At 52.7% G+C, this 20,839-nt stretch overlaps 1 protein-coding gene across 5 annotated transcripts in view; it reads right to left on the bottom strand.

Annotated features, from left to right (window-relative positions):
* Positions 1-20,839, bottom strand: part of RIPOR2 (RHO family interacting cell polarization regulator 2) — an 85,877-nt gene that overhangs the window by 18,496 nt on the left and 46,542 nt on the right. For 2 of the 5 annotated variants that reach the window (XM_036271975.1, XM_036271977.1), the window contains exons 6-13: positions 19,754-19,807; positions 14,024-14,173; positions 10,372-10,435; positions 8,083-8,126; positions 5,690-5,815; positions 5,378-5,526; positions 3,813-3,942; positions 990-1,673 (exon numbers count right to left, since the gene is read on the bottom strand). In XM_036271975.1, the coding sequence (XP_036127868.1) occupies positions 990-1,673; positions 3,813-3,942; positions 5,378-5,526; positions 5,690-5,815; positions 8,083-8,126; positions 10,372-10,435; positions 14,024-14,173; positions 19,754-19,807 (1,401 nt within the window). Of the gene's footprint in view, positions 1-542; positions 1,674-3,361; positions 3,512-3,812; positions 3,943-5,377; positions 5,527-5,689; positions 5,816-8,082; positions 8,127-10,371; positions 10,436-14,023; positions 14,174-19,753; positions 19,808-19,855; positions 20,831-20,839 lie in introns of those variants that run through there. The other 3 variants (XM_036271978.1, XR_004960863.1, XM_036271976.1) reach the window with 3 other exon arrangements.

Here is a 20,839-nt window from a genome sequence, read left to right as displayed (position 1 = left end):
GTCACCACCACCTGGCTTTAAGGCACTGGCTGTAGGTGGGGGCAAGGGCCACTTAGCTCTTTAAATGGAGCACGGTTGCCCGCTAAGCAGAGCTGGTCAGCGGAGCAGACACGAGCTTGTCGAAGGGGTAAAAGATGCTCTCAGTGCAATTCTAGACAAGCAGCCTCCATGTGTGAGCCCTGAGCGGATGCTTTTCCATTGTGCTTTACAGACAGCAGACTCAGAGCACCGTCCCTGCCCCTTGCAGGCCAGGTCCGCAGAGCATCGGTCTGTCCTGAGCAGAAGAGGGCAGGCAGAGCGGGCGTGCTGCGCCCCCGGGGAAGGAGGCTCGGCAGTACCTCGGGAGTGCCCTTCCAGATGCCCCTGGGGAGGCCACCTTTTAGGACGAGGGCCTGTTTTTAAGCCTATTTTCTAGAACAGGTCCCCAAAGAATGGCTCTTTGAAGAGAAAGGGTCCCAGCTGTCTTCTCTGTGGTGATATAAATTCCAGCGAAAAGGCAGAGAATACAGCGAGCAGCAGTGAGATTCGGGACAGAAACTCACACTCTGTCGTTTTGGGCAGTGTTATTTAAACTGTGGGCGAAGACATGCCAGGGGCCCGCACATCGGGGCTGCTGCTCCAACGTCAGCCGGGCACGGGTTTCCAGCTTCTGGGGGAGGGACGCTGCCCATCGCCCTCAGGGAGATGGTGGTGACCAGCATGCTCCGCTTCACAAGGGGCACGAGCAACCCTGGGACTGAAGAAGCTTAGACAGCCTTTAGAGAGCAACTCAGGTATCTACCAGTCGTGTTCGTTAATTCGCCTGTCGTCGGGAAAATAACAATGGATATTCGCTCCTAGAGATAAAAATCTATGCCATTTACATGGGGATTGTGTATTGACCCTGTGATGGGACAGGATGGAAAATAGAGACATGCTACTTTCAATAGAATGTCGGCTCAGGACACCTCTCTCCACACTTGACCCAAGGTCCCTGGAACGGTACTTACTCTGAGGATGTCATCCAGGCGCGTGGCCTCCTGGCTCAGAGCCTGGAACTCCTCGTACTGCTCGGTGTGGGGCTCCAGCGCCAGGAAGAGCCCGTGGAAGGCGTCTTCCAGGCTGCTGTCTAGGAGGGACCGGCAGCCGTCTGCCTCTCCGCTGCCCGGCGCCTCGAGCAGCAGCTCCCTGGTGGTGGCTGGCACCTCGGCCGAGGTCAGCCTCTTCACCAGCTGCTTTGTGAGGTTGCCTTCAAAGGTGTCCAGTTCCACGGGCTTCAGCTCTGAGGCCTCATCCGACTCCCGCAGAAGTGCCTCTGCCACGTCCTTCTCAAGGAACAGGGGCTCAGCCGCAGCCCCTGCAGGCACCTGGCGGGACTCAGTTCTCGGGGGCCCCTCTGTGTCCTCCTCCAGGGGAGGCTTGGGCCCTGGGCCGCCTCCCAAGGAGCTTCTGGAAGATAGGGAGCTGGAGTCGTCGGTGCCCTCAGTCTGGGAGGCCTGGCTGCCTCGGTGCAGCTCCGAGGGCGAGGGTGTGACGGTGATTTCCGGGTTGGCCAGGCACGTGTTGGGGAGGGAGGCAGCTGGGCTGCTGGGGAGCGCACAGTCCCCATTGGGCAGGTCTTTGAAGCTGAGAGACAGTGGCATCTTCTCCTCAGCAGCCTTTCCATTCTCAAAGGTGTCGTCGGGGAGACTGGACTGTGGGAGAAAGGCATTACGTCATTATTTTAAATACAGATAAGGCATTAGGCGTGGCTGATTTCCAGGTAATTTAGAACAGAATTGAAATAAAAACCCAGAACGTTCATCATAGTAGCATTTTATTTCCTGGTTGTATGGGTGTCTGTCTGGCTAAAGAAACCAAGACTTGAAAAAACCTCATTTCCAGGTTGAAGAGGTGAAAGTTCACGGCCGTCTTCTTAGCTTTCACGTTTCTTCAAGGGAAAAGTCGGGGCCTGGAGAGGAGGTTGTCTCCTGGGCCTTAGGACCTCACACTGTTTGGCAGCCACGGTGGTAACACTACCAATTTTTTTTTGGCATCTAGCTTAAAAGACTCCAATAATATTCATGTTATTTCACTCAAAAGATGTGATGCTTTGTTCTGCTTCAGTTCTCATAAGCTATGGTTTGAAACGGAGCAAGAATTTGTAACCATGCCACAGACAAGTGAAGGCCAGAAACACGTCTGCATCACGTCTATCGAAAGAGGAGAGAGACCGATCCACTGAACATCTGTCTTCAGGACTGCGGCCCCAGTGCGTGGGGGCGTCTGGGCCCCGAGGCCTCGGCCAGGCAGCCCAGCGGGTCAGGTGCCCTGGGACTTGGGGGCAGGACTTGAAGACAGAGGTCGGAATATCCAGGTAGCCAAGATGGTTCCATGGAGCGGCACAAGTTTCTAGGTTGTTCCCTACTCTGTGGGCTAAGTCCTCTAGCTATTTGGGACCAACTCCTTCCACATGATACTCTCTCAGATTCCAGATTTGAGTTTTTAGGTACATGTGCACTTTCATGACTTCTAAAGCACCAAACTGTCACAATGGTGCTAGAGGAAGTAGAGACTGGGGGCGGGGCAGACAGACAGACAGCCTGTGCTCCTCCATGAAGGAGGCCACCTGCCACCTGCCACCAGGCTCCTCTGGCTGGGGGACGACTGGAACCACTGGATCTGTGATGAGGGCTCCCAGGGGCCCGTGGAGCTCTCTCTGCTGGCAGTTCCAGCCTCTATCAGACGGTCAGAGTCCTGGGGGCAGGGATGTGAGACAGGGTCCTTTCTCCACCCCAGCCTGTTCCTCCTGCTCCTCCTTCCTGGCCTGGGCGTGCCCCCAATCACACAGGTGCCCTGGAGGGATGGGCCCTGCCCTGCCTGCAGGCCCCTCAGCACTCACACCCGGGTCTCCAGGCGCCCCGCCCAGCCCCCTCTCCCACACCCAGCAGTGGCAGCTGGGAGGGAGGTGGGGAACCCTGGCTGGACCGTCAGATTCTTCCTCAAATTCCAGCGACCTCCCCAGCCCTTCTCTTGGGTCTGGAATTCCCCACATGGCGGTGTTTCCCTGTGAACATAGTGAGTAAGATTGGTGCCTGTGATAAACTCGTTTACCTTGGGACATACAATCGCTTTTGGCCTCAGGTGTAATTGTATTTAATTTAAAAATGAAAATCTTGTTACCATGGATATCTTTGTGGCAGTGGGGGAAAACCACAGCACAAAAATAGGAATCATCAGACAAACAGCCTCCAACCAAGCTGCGTGCGGGAACAAGTTCTCCGCCAGGGACAGGCCAGCAGCGGTCACTGCCCAGCGAGGAGACAGGACACAGTGGAGATACAGCAGAGCACACAGGCCACCAGCCCCCGGGCCACGCCACACGCAGGCCACCCACACTCACAGAGGACTCGCGCTCGGCCCTGGGCTTCAGCCTGAGGGAGGGCAGGTCACAGGCAGAGCGGCTGCCCTGCAGCTTGGCAAAGAAAGTGTCTTGCAGGGCGCTCAAGACGGCCAGCCTCGGGGGCCTGTGCGGGGAAGGCCGCAGCCACCTCTTTGGAGTCAGAGCGAGCAGGGCAGTGAGAGCGTCTGGTTAGCATTTCTGGTTAACACCCCCTTCCTCCACACGCTGGTCTCGGGAGGCTCAGGGAAGTGTGTCAGCGTCAGAGCAGCAGGCGGTGTGGGGTAGGAGAAGGGGAGACAGGCTCCCCACCTGGGCACCTGGGCATCACTGCCTGAGTAGGGGTGATCGTCAGGGATCACGTCCATAGGAGTGATCGAGACGCCCTAACATCATATTCACAGAAGCCCAGCCTCAGGGTCAGGTCTTGACTCCAGAACCACACTGAACTTACGAAGAAGGAGTGGTCTTTGAAGGTGGGTGTCTCCGGGGTGCCCTGGCTGTAAATGGACATCCTCCTCTGCAGGGCGGCCGCCTTATTCCCAGCGCTGGAGGACGGGGTCACCTCCTCTACGTCGAACGGGCTGGAAGACAGCAGGTCCCAGTGAAAGGGTTGTTTCCGTCACCTACCAGAGGGCCAGGGCTGGGGGAACATTGTATTTCCCTCAGGTAGGGGCTAACCGCTGGACCTGGGCTGTTTGGGCCACGTGGTTTATCGGACAATAAGCCCCAATGACGGCAAGTAGAGAAAACTGACCCAGCCAGGGCCAGCGAGAATCATGGTTTTCAGTGTAGTTTACCGCCTTCACCTGTTCACCTAACATACCTCTTTCTCATCAACGTTAGAAACAGAAACATGTCGGTGTTGCCCCAACACAGAGATTGATGACTTCTGTAAAAACCACTCAGGGAAGACACGAGGCCGACACACAGACGGTGCGCACACAACGCCCAGCTGTCAAGGAGACCCTCTGGGACAGTCCATGTGCTTCATCGACGTGGCCTCTGCGTGACTGGCGGGACAACTGCCCACAGTAATGTCGTCTGTCTCGTCACTGGTCATTCAGTGAGGGAAGGGGCTTGCGTTTGAGACGGCCACGTCGGCAAACAGAGGCGGCGGCTGAGCGACAGGTGTGGGCCACCCCCACGCCCTGACCTCTGTGTGGTTAAGGAGACCCTGAACACGACACTCAGCACCATACCGACTGGGAGTGTGATACCACACGCGGGCAACTGTGTTGAATCACGTATCGGGACCTTTCTCACAGGGTGAGGGCAGAAAATCACTTTTAAGCTCATCAATTTGACAAGAGGGATCTCCTATCCTTTGTAAGAATTCTATTTCAGTGAACAGAGATGGAGGGACTAGGACATTAAAGCTCCCAGAGCAGTGAAAGGTGTGGGAGACAGAGACAGGTAAGCAGTTAAAACACCAGTGAACACTGGCCGGTGGGCTCAATGGTTAGAGCATCAGCCTGCTGACCAGAGAATCACGGGTTGACTCCCAGTCAAAGGCACATACCTGGGTTGCAGGTTTGATCCCTGGCCCTGGTTGGGGTTGTGCAGGAGGCAACCAATCGATGTGTCTCTCTCACGTCAAAGTCTCTCTCTCTCCCTTCCGCCCTCCCACTCTATCTAAAAATCAGTGGAAAAATATCCTCAGGTGAAGATTAAAAAACAAACAAAAACAAAAAAACCCACCATGGTGAGAATCAGGATCTTTCTGAGGGCAAATAGCTCTAATTGCCAGTTTTCTTTCAAATCTGCCTACGGGGAAGGTGTATTTCCTTACACATATGTAAAGGCAGGAAGGAGGAGGGCAGAATGAAATGTTATAAAATGCGACGCAGACGAGGACACAGAGGCTCATGCATGTCTGAAAGTCTCCTGGGGAGCGCACCACAGACCCTCGGGCCCTGAGCAGCACCAACACAGTGAGTCCAGGTGATTCCAAGGTTCATGTGCCACCTGTGGTCACACTGGTCTGTCTATGTGAAGAAACAGACAAAGGCAACTTACTACCAGGTGATTTCCAGGTTCAGTTTGATGGTGCCAAGGTCGTTGATGTCAACGGCCATCACCTGTGGTCGGGCTGCAAACAGCTCTTTGGTCTCACAGGTCACACTGCCCACGAGGAGGTGGGTTGCCAGCCCTTTGACCTCCGTGACCTAGAAGGAGAGCGAGAGGCCGTGGAGGACAGCAGAGGACACAGGAGGACACTGCTCGATCATGTCTTTTCTGCAGAGTGGCCACCTGCCTCACGGGCGGTGCGGCACCCACCCTGGGCCACCCAGCCTTGGCACCGGCGACAGCGGCGGCCAGGAACACTACCTTGATGGAGATGAGCCCGGCAATCAGGGGAAGGAACACTGTCTCCTCTCCATCCCAGCTCTGCCTGCCGTTGACCTCGATTTTGCCTTTCAGCTTCCACCGCTGTCGGCCGTACTTCATGAAAACCTGGGGAGACACCAAACGGCGCACATCCCACTGCCATGTCCCCCCCCCCCCAACTCTGCCGTCGTCGAAGGGGAAGGGCAGGTACAGGAGGCAGCCACTGCCCTCCTCCTCCACCCTCTGCCATCTCTGGGCTCCGGGGTGTGGAGCAGACCGAGCGGGGAGACTCAGCAGGGGGAGCGCTCTGGTCTCTGAGGCCAAGGGGGAGCCCTTCAGTTGTAAAGAGGGTCGAACCTCGCCTATCCGCTCACTCATGTCACAGTTCTTCTTCTGGTCAGTCCTTCTTCAAGGACTGCCTCAGGACTAATCCCCACACCTCCAGCTCTGTTACAGGGAATGGAGGCCGAAATCACTTAGTGTCAGAGCAGGAACAAGACATCTGCCCTGTGGATGACAGAGCCAGAGCCGGGCGAGGATTCTCAAGGCCGACAGCGAGGGAGAGTGCAGTCCCCGGGTCAGACGGCTGTGCTGTCGCAAGGGTGCCCGCCCCGTCCCAAGAAGCATGATCACAGAGGGTTTTGGAGGAGACAGATAAAAAATTATGTAAGTTCCCTTTTGAAGGGGAAAAAGGTAAAAAGCTTTTCTACTTTATGGAGTGCGTCTATATATATATTTTAAAGTTTCTTTTAAATTACAGTAGACATACAATATTATATTAGTTTCAGGTGTACAACATAGTACACCTTTTATATACTTATATATCTTCCTATGGAATGTATTTTTATAAAGAAAGATTGAGATACTTTATTCTCCCATCATGACAGGAAAGGGGTCAGGAAAAGGAACCTGTATACAGACAGCACTGGGACCTTGGCAAGAGCAAAGATGAAAAATGTGTCCGACGACACGGGCTGAGGCCGATTCACTGTGCCGGTGTGAGCGGCCGTGCAGCTGGGGCGGCCCTCACCGGGGGGCAGAAGGGGCTCTGCAGGCGGCTGGCCAGGTCAGGGCCCCAGCAGGTCTGACATGACCTGATCAGACGACCTGCCCGGCAGGTCGAGGTGGTCAGTCCCAGGCCGGTGGCTTCCTGAGCAGAGGCCAGTCTTTACTCCGAGGGAGCCTGTGCACTGCTCGCACGCAGCAAGGGCAGCACCGCTTCGGAGTGTCCGAGTCATGCTCTTTTCCGCCCCCTTGGGGCACAGCCTCAGGCTCCGGAGCAGAGACCACAGAGGCCCTCACTGCTCTTGGTGCCCACCCCCCACCTCCACGTGCGGCAATGTCCACTGTGATCTGTCTTGTACCCACCAGCGGAGAAGAAGTATGTGAGCCCGGCCAGTGTGGCTCAGTGGTTGAGCGTGGACCCTGCACCAAGAGGTTGCTGGTTTGATTCCCGGTCAGGGCACATGCCCAGGTTGTGGGCCAAATGCCCAGAGGGGGCATGCAGGAGGTGGCCCATCGATGTTCTCTCTCATCCATGTTTCTGTCTCTCTCTCCATCTTTCTCTAAAAATCAATGTAAAAAAGAAAAAAAGAAAAAAGAAAAGAAGTATGTGTCTCTCTGTTTTGCTTTGTATCCAGCCCAGAGATGTCCCTGCTTTGCTCCCCCGTCCTGATAATCTACCCCCGGGATTCCCTGCAGTCTCCCTATGTCTCCTTTGATTCTAGTCTGTAAAATAAGCTGCCAAGCTGCCATTCTCCAGTGAATCTGTTGAATTCTTGCTTCTGGACATGTCCTCAAAAATTCAGTTCAGCCCTGGTCGGTTTGGCTCAGCGGTTAGAGCGTCGGCCTGCGGTCCAGAGACACTCGGGTTCGGTTCCCGCTAAGGGCACGTACCTTGGTTGCACTTTGTCCCCGGCCCTGGTTGGGTCAGGGCTGTGAGGGAGGCAGCCACTCGATGTGTCCCTTTCACAATGATGTGATGTTTTTCTCTCTCTCTCTCCCTCCCACTCCATCTGAACAAAAAATTGAAAAACGTCCTCGGGTGAGGATAGAAAAAAAAAGTTTCTATCTGTTTTGTCGACACATTCTTGGAAGAATGGAGGCATGAAGGATCATGATGTTTGCACAAAACTCCGGAAGGCTCAGCAGAATAGGAACGATGACAACAGTAACGGACAATGGAGCCAGTGTGGCGCCCTGTTAGACATTGCGAGTCTAGATTGAAGCCACGTGGGAGGCTTGTATCATCCTCCAAACTTTTTTGTGGGCTTCATTTTTTTTTCCCCAAAATAACAAATGTTAAAAAAAAGAGATAATTTACAAAGTGGAATTAGGACAACGGACCCCCCTCCCTCAGCCCTCTGTCCCTACACCCAGCAAGACACACTTACTTCGTACTGGTCTCCAGGACAGAGGCGCGCGAATCCGGCCAGACCTGCAAGCAAGCAGGGGCGTGAGGCGCAGGGCCGTTCCCCCCTCACCACCCACCCGGGCACACCCAGGACATCGAGCCGGGCCGGACTTTTGTGAGCTCATCTAGTCATATTTGGGATCATCTGTGGGGAGAACCACTGGGCATCAGAGGGGCTCTCCAGGCAGAGAAGGCCGGTCAGCAGGGCAACAGCTCCGTGTCCCTTTGGGCCAATTCAAGGTCCAAGCAGATGCCAGGACCACAGAATTAGGGCCAGAAAGATACATTTGTTGATTTATCCCCAAATATATTCATGTAAATAAACTGCTCTTGTTTTCTTCTCTGTCCCAAGACTTGTGACTTCAAATGAGGGGCTCTCGTTTGGACTGAGGCTCTGTGGAGTCATTCCCCTGGCCTCCCCTGCTCACTCCTCCTGTCTTCCTCACCCCTTATCCAGCTCAGTAACCCCAGCCCTGTGTCAGGGACCACTGGACACGGGTGACCACCTACACAAAACTAGTGATTAAGAAACCAAAGCTAACCAGCCAACCAAATGCCTGCCACCTGCACCCTCCAAATGACAGCGGGGCATCTCCTTTGCCGCCCCGTCCAGCAAGCCACTTCTCACGGGATCTGCTCATTTCTGAGACCCACCGTGACAGGAAACCAAACCTCCTCACATGAGAGGACCACTATCTCGGGATAGCTGAGGACCCCTGGTCTTTCTTTCTTCTTCTAGATTTACTCAGTGCTCACTGTGTGTACGGCTCTCTGCTTGGGGTGACAATCTGGAAATGAAGGAAGCCTATGGATACCCACAGGCACAGCCGAATGTGGTCAAGCCCACAGAAATGATACAGACAAGGAACTGTGGGTGGTGAGAAGAATTTAAATCTGACCTCTTAATTCTTAATTTAATTCTTGCCAGCTAGCATGCTCCGGATAATTTACCTAACTCCGCTCTTCACGATAAAATAGGGACAACCTCCAGGCTAAGGGGAGCAGGAGGTGCAGGGAGGCCAACAAGGCACCTGCTGTTGCCACAATTGGCCAGTAGATGGCAGCAGCGCACCAGGGCTCCCACCCTGGGAGGGTGGGGGAGAACCAGGTTTCCCTACCAAACTCCCTGTCCTTTCTGAACAAGTTCCGGAAGGATAATGTTGGCGGGTGCTACTCCTGTGCTGCTCATCTGCTAGAGCAGTCCCATTCATTCTAACTCAAAGGCCACACTGGGGAGCCTTCCTCCTCTCAGACAGGCGAGTGGCACCCCTCCCTCCACCCCCCAGGCCTCGGGGAACACAGACTCCTTCCTCCCAGTTAGGAGGCGCTGGCTCATGCTCCCACTTCTCCAGTAGTCTGTGTGAGACTCGAGGCCAAGGACCAGCCACCCAGACTCAGCCTAGTGCTAGGCCCACAGCAGTGAGTGCCTGATGAATTGTCTTTATCTTATTACCTCCCCACCCCTACCCCTCAACAAACACAACTGTCTGGGTGTTGGGGGTTGGGCAAAAAGGGAAGTGTGGATGAGTGTGGCGGGGGAAGATGGTTACCAGGCCTGACATGTTATTAAATATCCTCAGTTCATGGGTGGGTATGTTGGGTGGTTCTTTTTTTTAATTTTATTTTTTACCAGAATAAACAACAGATAAGAAAGGAACTAATGGTAAAGCTGGGAGGTGTCCAGCCAGTGTGAGAGGCTTCTCCGTATCGAGAGAGGACGGTTTCCACGGGGTGTTACCCTGGAAAGCCTTCACAGATGTTCTTTTGGGTTTTTGTGTTAGATTAGGGAAGTGTAAGTAGATACATCTGTAATGAAAGGAGAATCAGCTTCAGGCCTGAGCGACCACCAGGAAGAAGCAAAGGATGTGGACCAGGCAGGAAAGAGATAGAACAGGGGCAGAGACGGAGGTGCAGAAGGGTCTCAGTCCATCAGATAACAATGGCAACCAGTGCTGCTGTTGAGCGGGGTAGCCAGGGCCCCAGTGGATGGAATCTGGCCCCCAACATCATCCGCTCACTGATGGCAGCTCTGCAGCTCCAGACCTGGTGGGTGGGGGCCCTTTGCTCCCACCTATTCCCAGGTGCCTGCCTGCCAGGTGCCATCCTTGGAACAAGTTTTTTGTGTCCACTGGGCTGTCTTAGAGTGTCCCTGCGGTCACGGGCCGGGGTGGGATGTATAGGAGCTAAGGGCCTGGGATTCAGTGTCAGCACACAGAGTGGGAGGGCTGAGTCTTTGCAAAGACTATGAAAACAGTGTGGCTCCGCGTACCTTTCATCCTGATGGAGAACTCGCCCAGCAGGCTCTCCAGCTCCACCTCGATGGTGCACATGTTCTGTGAGGAGACAGGGGGCAGGCATCAGTCAGAGTTCGGCGCCTCGCGTGGCTCCAAGCACCTGTGTTCTCACAGCATGAGCCCCAGGACCAACTGACCAGTGAACTACTCACTGCCTCGGAGGAGTTCTTGACAAAATGCTCAGCCCAGGTCTGAGCGAGCCGCAGCACCAGGAAATTTAGAGCAGAGAACAAGTTAAATCATGTCCTAAACTAGGGGTGGGGAACCTTTTTTTCTGCCAAGGGCCATTTGGATATTTATAACACCATTCACAGGCCACACAAAATTATCAACTTAAAATTTAGCCTGCTCTAACTCACCCCTAAGGTGATGGCTAGAACTGCTCCCCTGTGGTGAGGTGTGTGTCCTCAGCTGGTGTTGATTTCTCGGGCCTTGTACGCCTAAGGGCTGGACGTTCCCCACCCCTCTCCTACACCAACGAATCCAGAACGTGGGGTAGTCTATAAGAACTGGCCTGAGTTCTACAAAAAGGCAATATCATGGTGGAAAAAATCCGGATGAAAGAGACTAAAGAGACAACCAGAAGAAATGTGTTAACCTGGGTTGCATCCTGACTTCAAAGACAAGTAAAGAAACAAAAACAATGATAAAGACACGATTGGGCCAAATAGGGGAAATCTGAAAACACACAGGATGTTAGGAAATTCTACAACATGACTGAACGTTCTTAGTTGTGATAACGGTATACATGTGGTTTTGCAGGGGATGTGCACATTACCTAGGCTACCATTAAGAAATTCGTACAATAATGTTTATGGGGTGAAATGCCATGATATCTGCCACTGACCATCAAATGACTCCGCAAAAATATAAAAAACATTGAGCTGATGAGAGAGAGACAACAAGTGGAGAAATGTCACCAATTATTAAATCTCCTGACAGTATTTGCTGTCCATGGTATTAATCTCAACTTTCCTGTACGTTAGGAATTTTTCTTAATAAAAATCATGGCACGCCCTGGCCGGTTTGGCTCAGCGGTTAGAGCGTCGGCCTGCGGTCCAGAAAGACCGGGTTCGGTTCTGCTAAGGGCACGTACCTCGGTTGCAGTTTGTCCCCGACCCTGGTTGGTCGTGTGGGTGGCAGCCACTCGATGTGTCCCTTTCACATCGATGTTTCTCTCTCTCTTCTTCCCACTCTATCTGAGCAAAAAAAGGAAAAGTCTCGACTGAGGATAAAAAAAAATCATGGGAAAACAATTAGGTGATGTAGGCTTCCTGCTGCAACCCCACAGCACCCCAAGACGATCCTGGGTCTGACGGTGTCCTGCCTCACTGTAGTGCTGCGGGAACAGAGGCAGGAGGGACCCCACCTGTGCTGTGGGCAGATGTGTGACCACCCACCCACTTCCTCCGGATCCGAGGACCTGACCGGAGCAATCAGAGTTAGAAATCAACATGCCATGGCCAGGGGCTGTCCCCAGAGAGGCCCTTCTGCGGCGTGGCCAGGCACGCTTTTGGTGGCCTCTCCCAGTGCACGGCAGCTCTGTGAGCTTGGATGGGATTGCTGCCACTTGAACTCGGCTGCTCAGGCCTTTGGGCTGATTTGTCGGACTGGAGGTTCTGATTCTGATCCGATCCTCTGTTCCACTCCTAGCGATCACTCTCCTGAAAGTCTAGTCCCTTGCCTAGCTTAGCAGAGGGGGTGGGGCGCCCCCTGCCCCCTGAGCTCCAGGTAGACTGGAAGCTTTGAGGCCAAGTCTCGGGATTGTGGAGCAGTGTTCTCCCTCAGGGCACCGGGCATCTCCAGGAAGGAATGCATTTCGGTTTCCAGACAGATCCGCAATGTTACCAGGCATGTTGGGGTTGCTCCCAGTGTCTTTGGGAAGTGGGGCACGTTGAACAGTGGAGGGCCCCCATGGTCAGACTTTCCTTAGCCTCACCACGTCACCATGGAGGACAACAGCCACACCGGCAAGGCCCCCATACCCACTGCACCCTAAACACCCTTCGTGGTAAAACCCCGGCTTTTATGATTCTGTGAAGTATAGAAGCACCTGAGCTCAGTGAGGAATAAGAGTTCTCAGGCTCTTTCTTCTCTGAAGCAGCCCCTCTGTGAAACTGCCTTTGACCTGGTGAGCGTAGTATGATGTCCTGGCTCTCGACCAGGGGTGGGTCCTTCTGCAAATGTCCCAGGACAGGCAGCCCTGAATCCTGGAGACTGAACAGTCCCTGTGACTGGCAACCAACTGTGCCTGACTTCAGAGACATAGAGACGAGGGCTCGTGAATCAGGCTGCTTCTGGGCCAGACGTTCTCAACCTGCGGGCCGCCAGCATGTGGGGTCAGGGGTGAGGAGTCACGTCATCTCCACCAACGTCTGACTAAAAACTCAAATGTCCCTATGTCATGGAGGTAGAAAACAGGCCACCGGTGTTACCAGTACCTGCGGCTCTGTCGGTGACAGAGACCACACCTGCAAAGATCATTTCTACTTTTCACTGCTTTGAATTTCGTAATTTCGAATTGCTGGGGCCTGTGTCGGATCCTGTGGTTCTGTCTGCTGTGTTACTGAAGCAGCAGCATTGTGCAATGGCACATGCTTGACTTTTAAAATATGTTGCTAACTGGGCTGCCAATTTTGCAATAATTACATTTCAGTCTAATTTGTTTTCTTTGAATTCCTGTGTTTTATTTTCCTCATTTAAGCAGCATTACCCTGAAGGGGCACCGAGGTAAAGAAGCCCTTGGTATGGGCCAGGTGCTGGGTGCACATAAAGTGATCCTGCCTGTCACCCAAGAGGTTCCTCCATCCCAGAGCTGAGACAGAAGAAATGTCCCACAGACCCTCCTCGGGCCGACGACTTCACTCAGGAAATCTGACCTCTGAACGACCACTCATGCTTGAATAATTCAGTCATTTCATCAGACACGTTGGGATCAGATGATTGGGGGGAGCACAGGCCTCCCTGGGTCACGTGCTGGGGCCCCGAGCACAGAAGCCAGGACAGCACCCTTCTGTTCAGGGCTTTGTCTGGTTTCCTTGACAGACGGCAGGGAAATCTCTACCAATGCGCTAATGGTAGGCAGGGGGGCTCAAGACACCAGGGTCCAGGTGATCTGAACCACAGGGTCTGTTCGGCTCCCAGGGATAAAGCTCAACGAGCCTGCATACTATGGACTTTGGAAATACATTTAAATTATAAAAATCGGGGCACCGTGGCTTCCTTAGCCATTCTCTGAAACTTGGACGGCCATTTGTAGACCCTGCGGGCAGCGACCGCGCAGCAAGCGGCCTCAGAGCCCCTGGCACCTCGTGGTCTCACAGAGCACACAGGGTTACTGCAGGGCGCGCAGGATGCCTGCCCGACAGGGGGCGCTCTGGGACGCGCCAACACACATGCCCCAGAGTCCAGCAAAATTCAACCGGCGAACCACTCAAGTCGTTTTAAACAATTCCACTGACGGCCTCAAAACAAAACCAACCAACCAACCAACCAACCAACCAACCAACCAACGAACCAACCAACCCAGGGGAGCAAAGAGCGGAGCGAGCTCGCCCCGGCCCGCCCCTCGTCCTGGGCAGTCGCCCACTGGCGGGCGGGCGGGCGGCCGGGCAGGCGAGCACCCACCTCCGTGTACTCCCTGTAGCTGCGGTGCACCTCGGACAGGCTCTCGCGCGCTGCCCTGCTGGCTGGCGACGAGGCGAAGGCCTGCTTCATCTTGCTGGCGCCGTCCTGCAGGCGTCTTTGGATACAATAGGCTTCATAGAGCTCATCCACCTGCCGGGATGAAGCGGGAACACAGGGCGGTGAGTCCTGGTCACACCCCAGCCCCTCGCACGTGTTTTGGGTCAGGCACTGCCCCAGAGCTCAGGGAGGGACTGGGAGAAGCCGAGTTCTTTCAGACAGACACCGATCTCTTCGTTTTCGCCACTAGGATCCACTTTCCTTTCTTTCTTTAAAAAAAAAAATCTTTATTGTTGAAAGGATTACAGATGTTCCCCCTTTCTCCCCCGTTGACCCCCTCTAGAATCCACTTTCTACATGAAAACCGATTTTACTCTGAGCCACTTTTCCAAGCGTGTGAGATGAAAATGAATGGAACGTGGGCGGACGCGCAGGTGGGTGTGGCTGCTGTGCGCGGACAGGGGTGGGGCAAGGAAGGCTGGAGCGTCCCAGACAAACAGGGGCGATTACGCAGCTTCTCTCCCAGGAGAAGATTCCAGGGTGCACTGCGTTATTGTCATTCTATTTTATGTATTCATTTGGATTTTTTTTTTTAAATCCTCACCCGAGGACATTTTTCCATTTTTTGTTCAGGTAGAGTGGGAGGGAGAGAGAGGAAGAGAGAGAGAGAGAAACATCAACGTGAAAAGGACACATCGAGTGGCTGCCACCTGCACAACCAACCAGGGCCGGGGACAAACTGGCTGGGGACAAACTGCAACCGAGGTACATTCCCTTAGCAGGAACTGAACCTAGGTCTCTCTGGACCGCAGGCTGACAATCTAACTGCTGAGCCAAACTGGCCAGGGCTAGAAATTTTTTATTGTTGAAAGCATTACAGATGTCCCCCTTTCCCCAATTGTCACTATTTTAATAGCTAGTGTCACAGGTGATATCCACACCTCCAGAGGGAGCACATTTTTTTAAAAAAAAGAACTTGAGCCCTGACTGGTTTGGCTCAGCGGTTGGAGCGTCGGCCTGCAGTCCAGAGAGGCCCGGGTTCGGTTCCTGCTAAGGGCATGTACCTTGGTTGCAGTTTGTCCCAAGCCCTGGTTGGTCATGTGGGTGGCAGCCACTCGGTGTGTCCCTTTCACGTCGATGTTTCTCTCTCTCTCTCTCTCTCTCTCCCCCTGTCTATCTGAACAAAAAAATGGAAAAATGTCCTCAGGTGAGGATAAAAAAAAATAAATAAATAAAAAAGAACTTGAGGCTAGTTACTAAAAATAATTTTTGTAAATTTTTGGCTTGACAATAAAGAGAGAAAATGAAGTTATTTTCCAAATTAGGATGAAGGACAATCGTGAAAGCTTATCAAACTGCACGCTTCGGCAGTGTGGTGTCTGTTGTGTGTGAAGCATACCACAACGGAAGGGACAGATGGGGCAACCGCACTGGACGTCTTCCCAGCAGCCTCTGCACACATGCTTCTAACCGCCATGCCCCATTGGCCAGGGGCTTCTTTTTTTATTTTTATTTATTTTTCTTTATTGATTTTAGAGAGAGGGGAAGTGAGAGGAAGAGATAGAAACATTGATGAGAGAACATTGATTGTCCGCCTCCTGCATGCCCCCCACTGGGGATTTGGCCCACAACCTGGGCATGTGCCCTGACCGGGAATTGAACCAGCAACCTCTTTTTTTTCCATATGTGATTTGTTTTTAATTATCTTAAGCCTTATGCTCACATAATTTACAATTTTATGTTGATGATCTGTTCTCCTCTACTTTAATCTTTCTAGTGAGCTGGCGAAAGCACCATAACCAATAACACACATATATAGTAATTCTACAGTTGTTTTTGAATAGCTGTTCAAGAAAATCCTGAATTATAACTTGTCTGATAAAGAATTCACAAAGTTTGCCACTATATCTTGTCACACTGAATTTTAATAGCATCTGACCTTATAGATCATCTATAAAATGTGAGGTGTTAAATATTCTTTATTTGGTATTATACACAAATCACACTAAAACGCCTTTCATTTAGTAAAAGGCAGTAGTTTAGATGCTGTTGGGAATTTACATTAAACGGGCATAGTTAGGACCAAAGAGATAAGGTGGGCACTGCCACCTCACCCCCCGCGCTTGCCTTGCAGCAGGCTGATGGACAGGCCTGCACCCCAAGCGCGTCCTGCTGGCCTGAGAGGCAGTGAAAGGCTTTCCTCAGCGTTTAACCATGTCACTGCAACCAGTCACATACATCTCAATACGAACCAAGCTCCCAACAGGTTTCGAGAGGGCACTCGCCGTCTCTGTGCAAAGCTGAACATGGCGAATCAAGTCCAAGCGTATTTTTAGAAAGGGAAAACAGTGAGAGTGCTGGCTGAACTGAAACTACCGTCAAAGTAAGAAAGCCGGCCATATTCATTTAACCACAAGCCAATCTTGTTTAAATCAGGACTGTCCAAAAGAAATGTTCTATCATCCATTCATGATCTGAATCCTGGTGTATGAGATCAATTTACATATGGTACACATAAAAAAAGTCATGAGACATTTTTAGTAACTAAGGCTGTGGCCAACTACTGCTCATTAGCAGCTGCTTTGAGATAAGCCTGCCCTTTCTGTACTCTTTTTTTTTTAAATTAATTTATGTATTTTTGTTGCAGATGTTTCTCCTTTCCCCCACTGATGCACCCTTCTTAATGCAGCGAAGATCATTCCTGTTCCAGGGGTGCACTTCTTGGGGTTCTCCAGATGCTCCAGCAGTGCAACCTCTCCCAGGTGCTGCCTTTGTTCTTGTTGGCATCCGTGTAGGAAAATCCAGGGGCTGACCTGTCTTTTGCCCAAATAGACCATGGAGGTTTGGCCTGGTCTTGTGCTTGCCCCCCTTTTCCACGTATGGCCCTGGGCACACTTCTGAATAAAAATCTTCTTGCCCTTCTCAACATCACCCATTTCTAAACCGCTCTTTAGTCGCGTGCGACACCAAGACTCTCCCTCGCAGGCTGGACGTCCCGCTCTCTGAACCAGCGACCTCTTGGTGGATTGGTTGACACTCAACCACTGAGCCGCACCGGCGGGCTGCCCGTGACTTCTGGTTACTCTGCAGAGCGGATTCTCGAGCAGCGCTTCTCGGGCAGCAGCTCTCAGTCAGCCAAGGTGATTCTGGCACCCACGGGATGCTTGGCAGCATGTGGAGACATTTTTTGGTGTCAGGCTGGGAGGTGCTATAGGCCTACAGGACGCGGAGGCCAGGGATGTGGCTAAACAGCCTATGAAGGAGAGGACAGCCCCCACAAACAAAGAATCACCCCAAAATATCAACAGTGCCAAGGGGGAGGACACCTGTTCTGAGGTTATTCCTGATGATATGAATTTCTACAGTCTCATACGACCTTCCATGATCGACACACTGGTCACAGCCCATTAGACAGGTAAAAGGACAACGTCACCAGGCATTAGCAGAAGCGAATGAACCCTGTGACATCCTGAGGGGCTGTCCTCCACACAGACTACCCGAACTTCTCACTTCCGTACATGTTTGTTCCTTCAGCCCTGGCTGGTCTGGCTCAGCAGTTAGAGCATCAGCTGTGGACCAAAGGGTCTCAGGTTCAATTTCTGGTCAAGGGCATGTACCTGGGTTGCTGGTTTGATCCCTGGCCCCAGTGGTCACACGGGAGGCAGCCAATCGATATGCTTCTCTCCCTCTCCCTCTCCCTCCCTCCCTCCAAATTTGTAAAGCCTAGAAGAGAGCATCACACAGAGCCCAGCCTGAGAATGTGGACACGCTGATGAGTATTCTCTCGGTTGGGGACGTCTTTGCTGCTCTTTAAGCCAACAGTTCGCTTCCTTTGCTAAGAATCGTCAGATGCGGGAAAGAAAAAAACAGTCTTATTTCTTGAGGTCGATGGATTTCTCTCTGATTTGGGGGGGGCGGTCTCGGCCTCCAGGGATGACATCTTTTGGTTGGTGACTGGCGTGGAGGGTGATTGCCACACTCTGAAACTAAGCTAAGACCCACCTGGTGAGCTTGTTAGATGCTGATGCCCAGGCCCGCTCTGAGATGTGGATTCAGTAGGTTAAGGCTGGGCCAGGAATCTGACATTTTAAATACTCATTGCAGAGCGTTCTGATGCAGGAGGTACCCACGCACCTCGCAGAAACACGAGCGCCAGCACCTTCCTCACCGCCGGCCAGCGTGTCACCACTGTGGTCCCCTAGGAAACTCCCTCGACCCTCTTCCCGCCAGCATCTCCAGGAGTGTACCCTCTCGGGAAGGAAACTGCTCATGGACCCCTGCATGAGCCCTAGTGACTCAGTCTGTTACTTTGCATTTAAAGAGAAGCTTATTCTTTGTTTCAGTAAATGTCACCCTATCTCAGGCCAGCAGAGTTACACTTTAGGATCAAGGCTCACTGCATAGTCCAAGCAGAGCTGGGCCACCCATGGGCACCCATCTGTCTCACCTGTGAGTCAGCAGGCACCAAATACACCGATTAACTGACTCACTCCATTACATACAACTTGTCGACAGCCTGCGTATACGTGCTGCAGACAGATCCCACCAACCTTTCACAACCTTGGGCCACGGTATCCAACAGCGACGGACACGGGTGGAGAAACGCATGCCTGCCTAATACTCATCTTGCTTTCTTGCTGTTTTTCAAACTGGACAGAGTAACTTGTCAAAGCTTGCCTGCCATAGCAACATCTCCTCATGGGCGCCCTGCTTCCTTTACCGACGTTAGCAGGAACGGCAGCAATTTAGGTCTGCCGAGGCCACGGATGTCTCTCGCGGTGGCAGCGGCAGCCACGCATAAAACCATCGCGACGCAGTGAAAGGAAATGTTCTCGGGGCTGAGAAGAGAGGATGCATGACCTCCCCAGTCCCCTTTCCAGAGTGGAGAGCCAGGCTCCATGCCGGGAGTGCAGCCTGGGGCATCCATGGCAGGGCTGGGCTGGCCTGGAGGCGGAGTCCCAGCAGATGCTAACTCTCCAGCTCCGCTCTGGGAAGACAGGCTGGCGCGAGTGGGTGGGAACAGGGATTGCACCTGATATGACTTAGCTGCTCTTAAAGGAGACTTTCTAGTCACACAGGCATCTCCTGACGGTGTTCAGAAAGGGGTGACAGTCCTGCTCCCCACTGGCTGGGCAGACCACCCGTGAACTATCTGTGGGTCAGGGCTGGGTGTCGGGACAGGTGCACATCTAGGGCCCATACAGACTGAAAGGGACTCGGAACCAGGCCAGGCGAGGAAGAGCAGAGGGCCTGAGGACGTGAGAAAGATTTAGGGGCATGCTGACAGCTGTCTTTAAGTGCACCAACGCCCTCCATGAAGGTTCGGGGTGCCAAGCGGCACATGGGAGCAGATGATGAGATTAGGCAGGAGGGATGTTTCCTGCAGCCCTTTTGGGGTTCTCTCTCCCCATACACCCTGGCTGGGGGCCCCTGCCAGGCGGCTGCTTGCCCGTGGGCAGCCCCTCTGCTTGGCCGTTGGGCTGAGGCGGTCAGAGCTATGCTGGGTTATTAGGCCTCCGGTCTCATTTTTCTCCCTCTTTGCTGCCTGTTGGAGGACTAATTACTGATCAGCTGAGGAGTCAATTTGGTAAGAAATTCTCCCCGAACTACATGCTAAGTGCAAGCAAAAGGTGTACTGACAAGGAACCGGCCGAGACAAAGGAATTCGATTACCTTGCTGATGTGAAACTCCAGGCGTCGCACGTACCTTTCGATCGTTTTGATTTGCTGCAATTGAAAGGAAGAGTCTGAGAAAATACAGCCATTTACTCTCACCTGGTCCAGGCCAGCGGCTTCCCGTCTCTCCCCTCTTATCCTCAGAAGTCCCTGAGAGTGGTGAACATTCCTCCTCTCCTGTCTTGGTTGCTATTTTAGAGTCTCTGGTGTCCATTTGGAGAGTCTTTTTCAAATACTGAATAAATATTCTGAGAGATGAACTTGGCTGGTTATTGGAATCTGTGTTTCATATCAAGAAGGCCAATCAAGTGGAATTCACTAGATTTCTGGTGGATGGTATCTTAGTGGAATGGAACTGACTTTCTCCATTGTCACGTTTCATCAGCTCGAAGGTGAACTTTCCCCTCCACATCTCAGTGTCTCTGAAATCGAGGTGCACGGCACGGTCACTACGCCCGTGTGTGCTCAGAGACGATCACAGCGGGTCACCGCCATCTCTCCCTGAGCTATACGTGTTATTACTACATGCGTCCAGTCTAATTACCCTTTCAAATGTCTGCAAACAGATTATACTATGATTCAGCATTAAGGACACTGTATATACCGAAAGGCATAGAAAGAGACAGCTTCACATGTAACTAAAAAAAAATAATAATAACTGCATTTAAAATAGGCTTAAAGAGTCTTGTCACGAAGTATAAAACACAAAGTTCAGAGGAAAAGAAAGAGCTGTCAGGGTCTCCCTAGAATCGCTTGTTTTCTTGGTGGAGCAGAAAAGACCGGCGCCTCCCACGGTGCGCCTCAGCTCTGGGAGAGCACGACGCTGGTGTTTCTAGGGGAGGCAGGGAGGCCTCCAGCACTGGGGCCTCTTCCCCTTCTCAGCACACTACACACCCTGCACCAGGCGGCGTCTCCATGGCTTACAGATGGCAGTCCTTATTCATCAAGCTCATCAGGACAAGCATGGATTTTTCCGGGCTTAGAAAAATCATCAGCTCTGGGATCTCACTGTCCCTTGGGGGTTCTCGGGCCCCCACTCAAGGCTGCAGGGTTTTATTTCTGCCTCAACGCAGAACAGCTACT

The sequence above is a fragment of the Molossus molossus genome, unplaced genomic scaffold (assembly GCF_014108415.1).
Source record: "Molossus molossus isolate mMolMol1 unplaced genomic scaffold, mMolMol1.p scaffold_m16_p_20, whole genome shotgun sequence".
NCBI classification, from domain to species: domain Eukaryota; kingdom Metazoa; phylum Chordata; class Mammalia; order Chiroptera; family Molossidae; genus Molossus; species Molossus molossus.
The sequence above is the reverse complement of the archived record's forward strand: the minus strand, read 5'-3'. Positions and strand labels throughout refer to the sequence as shown.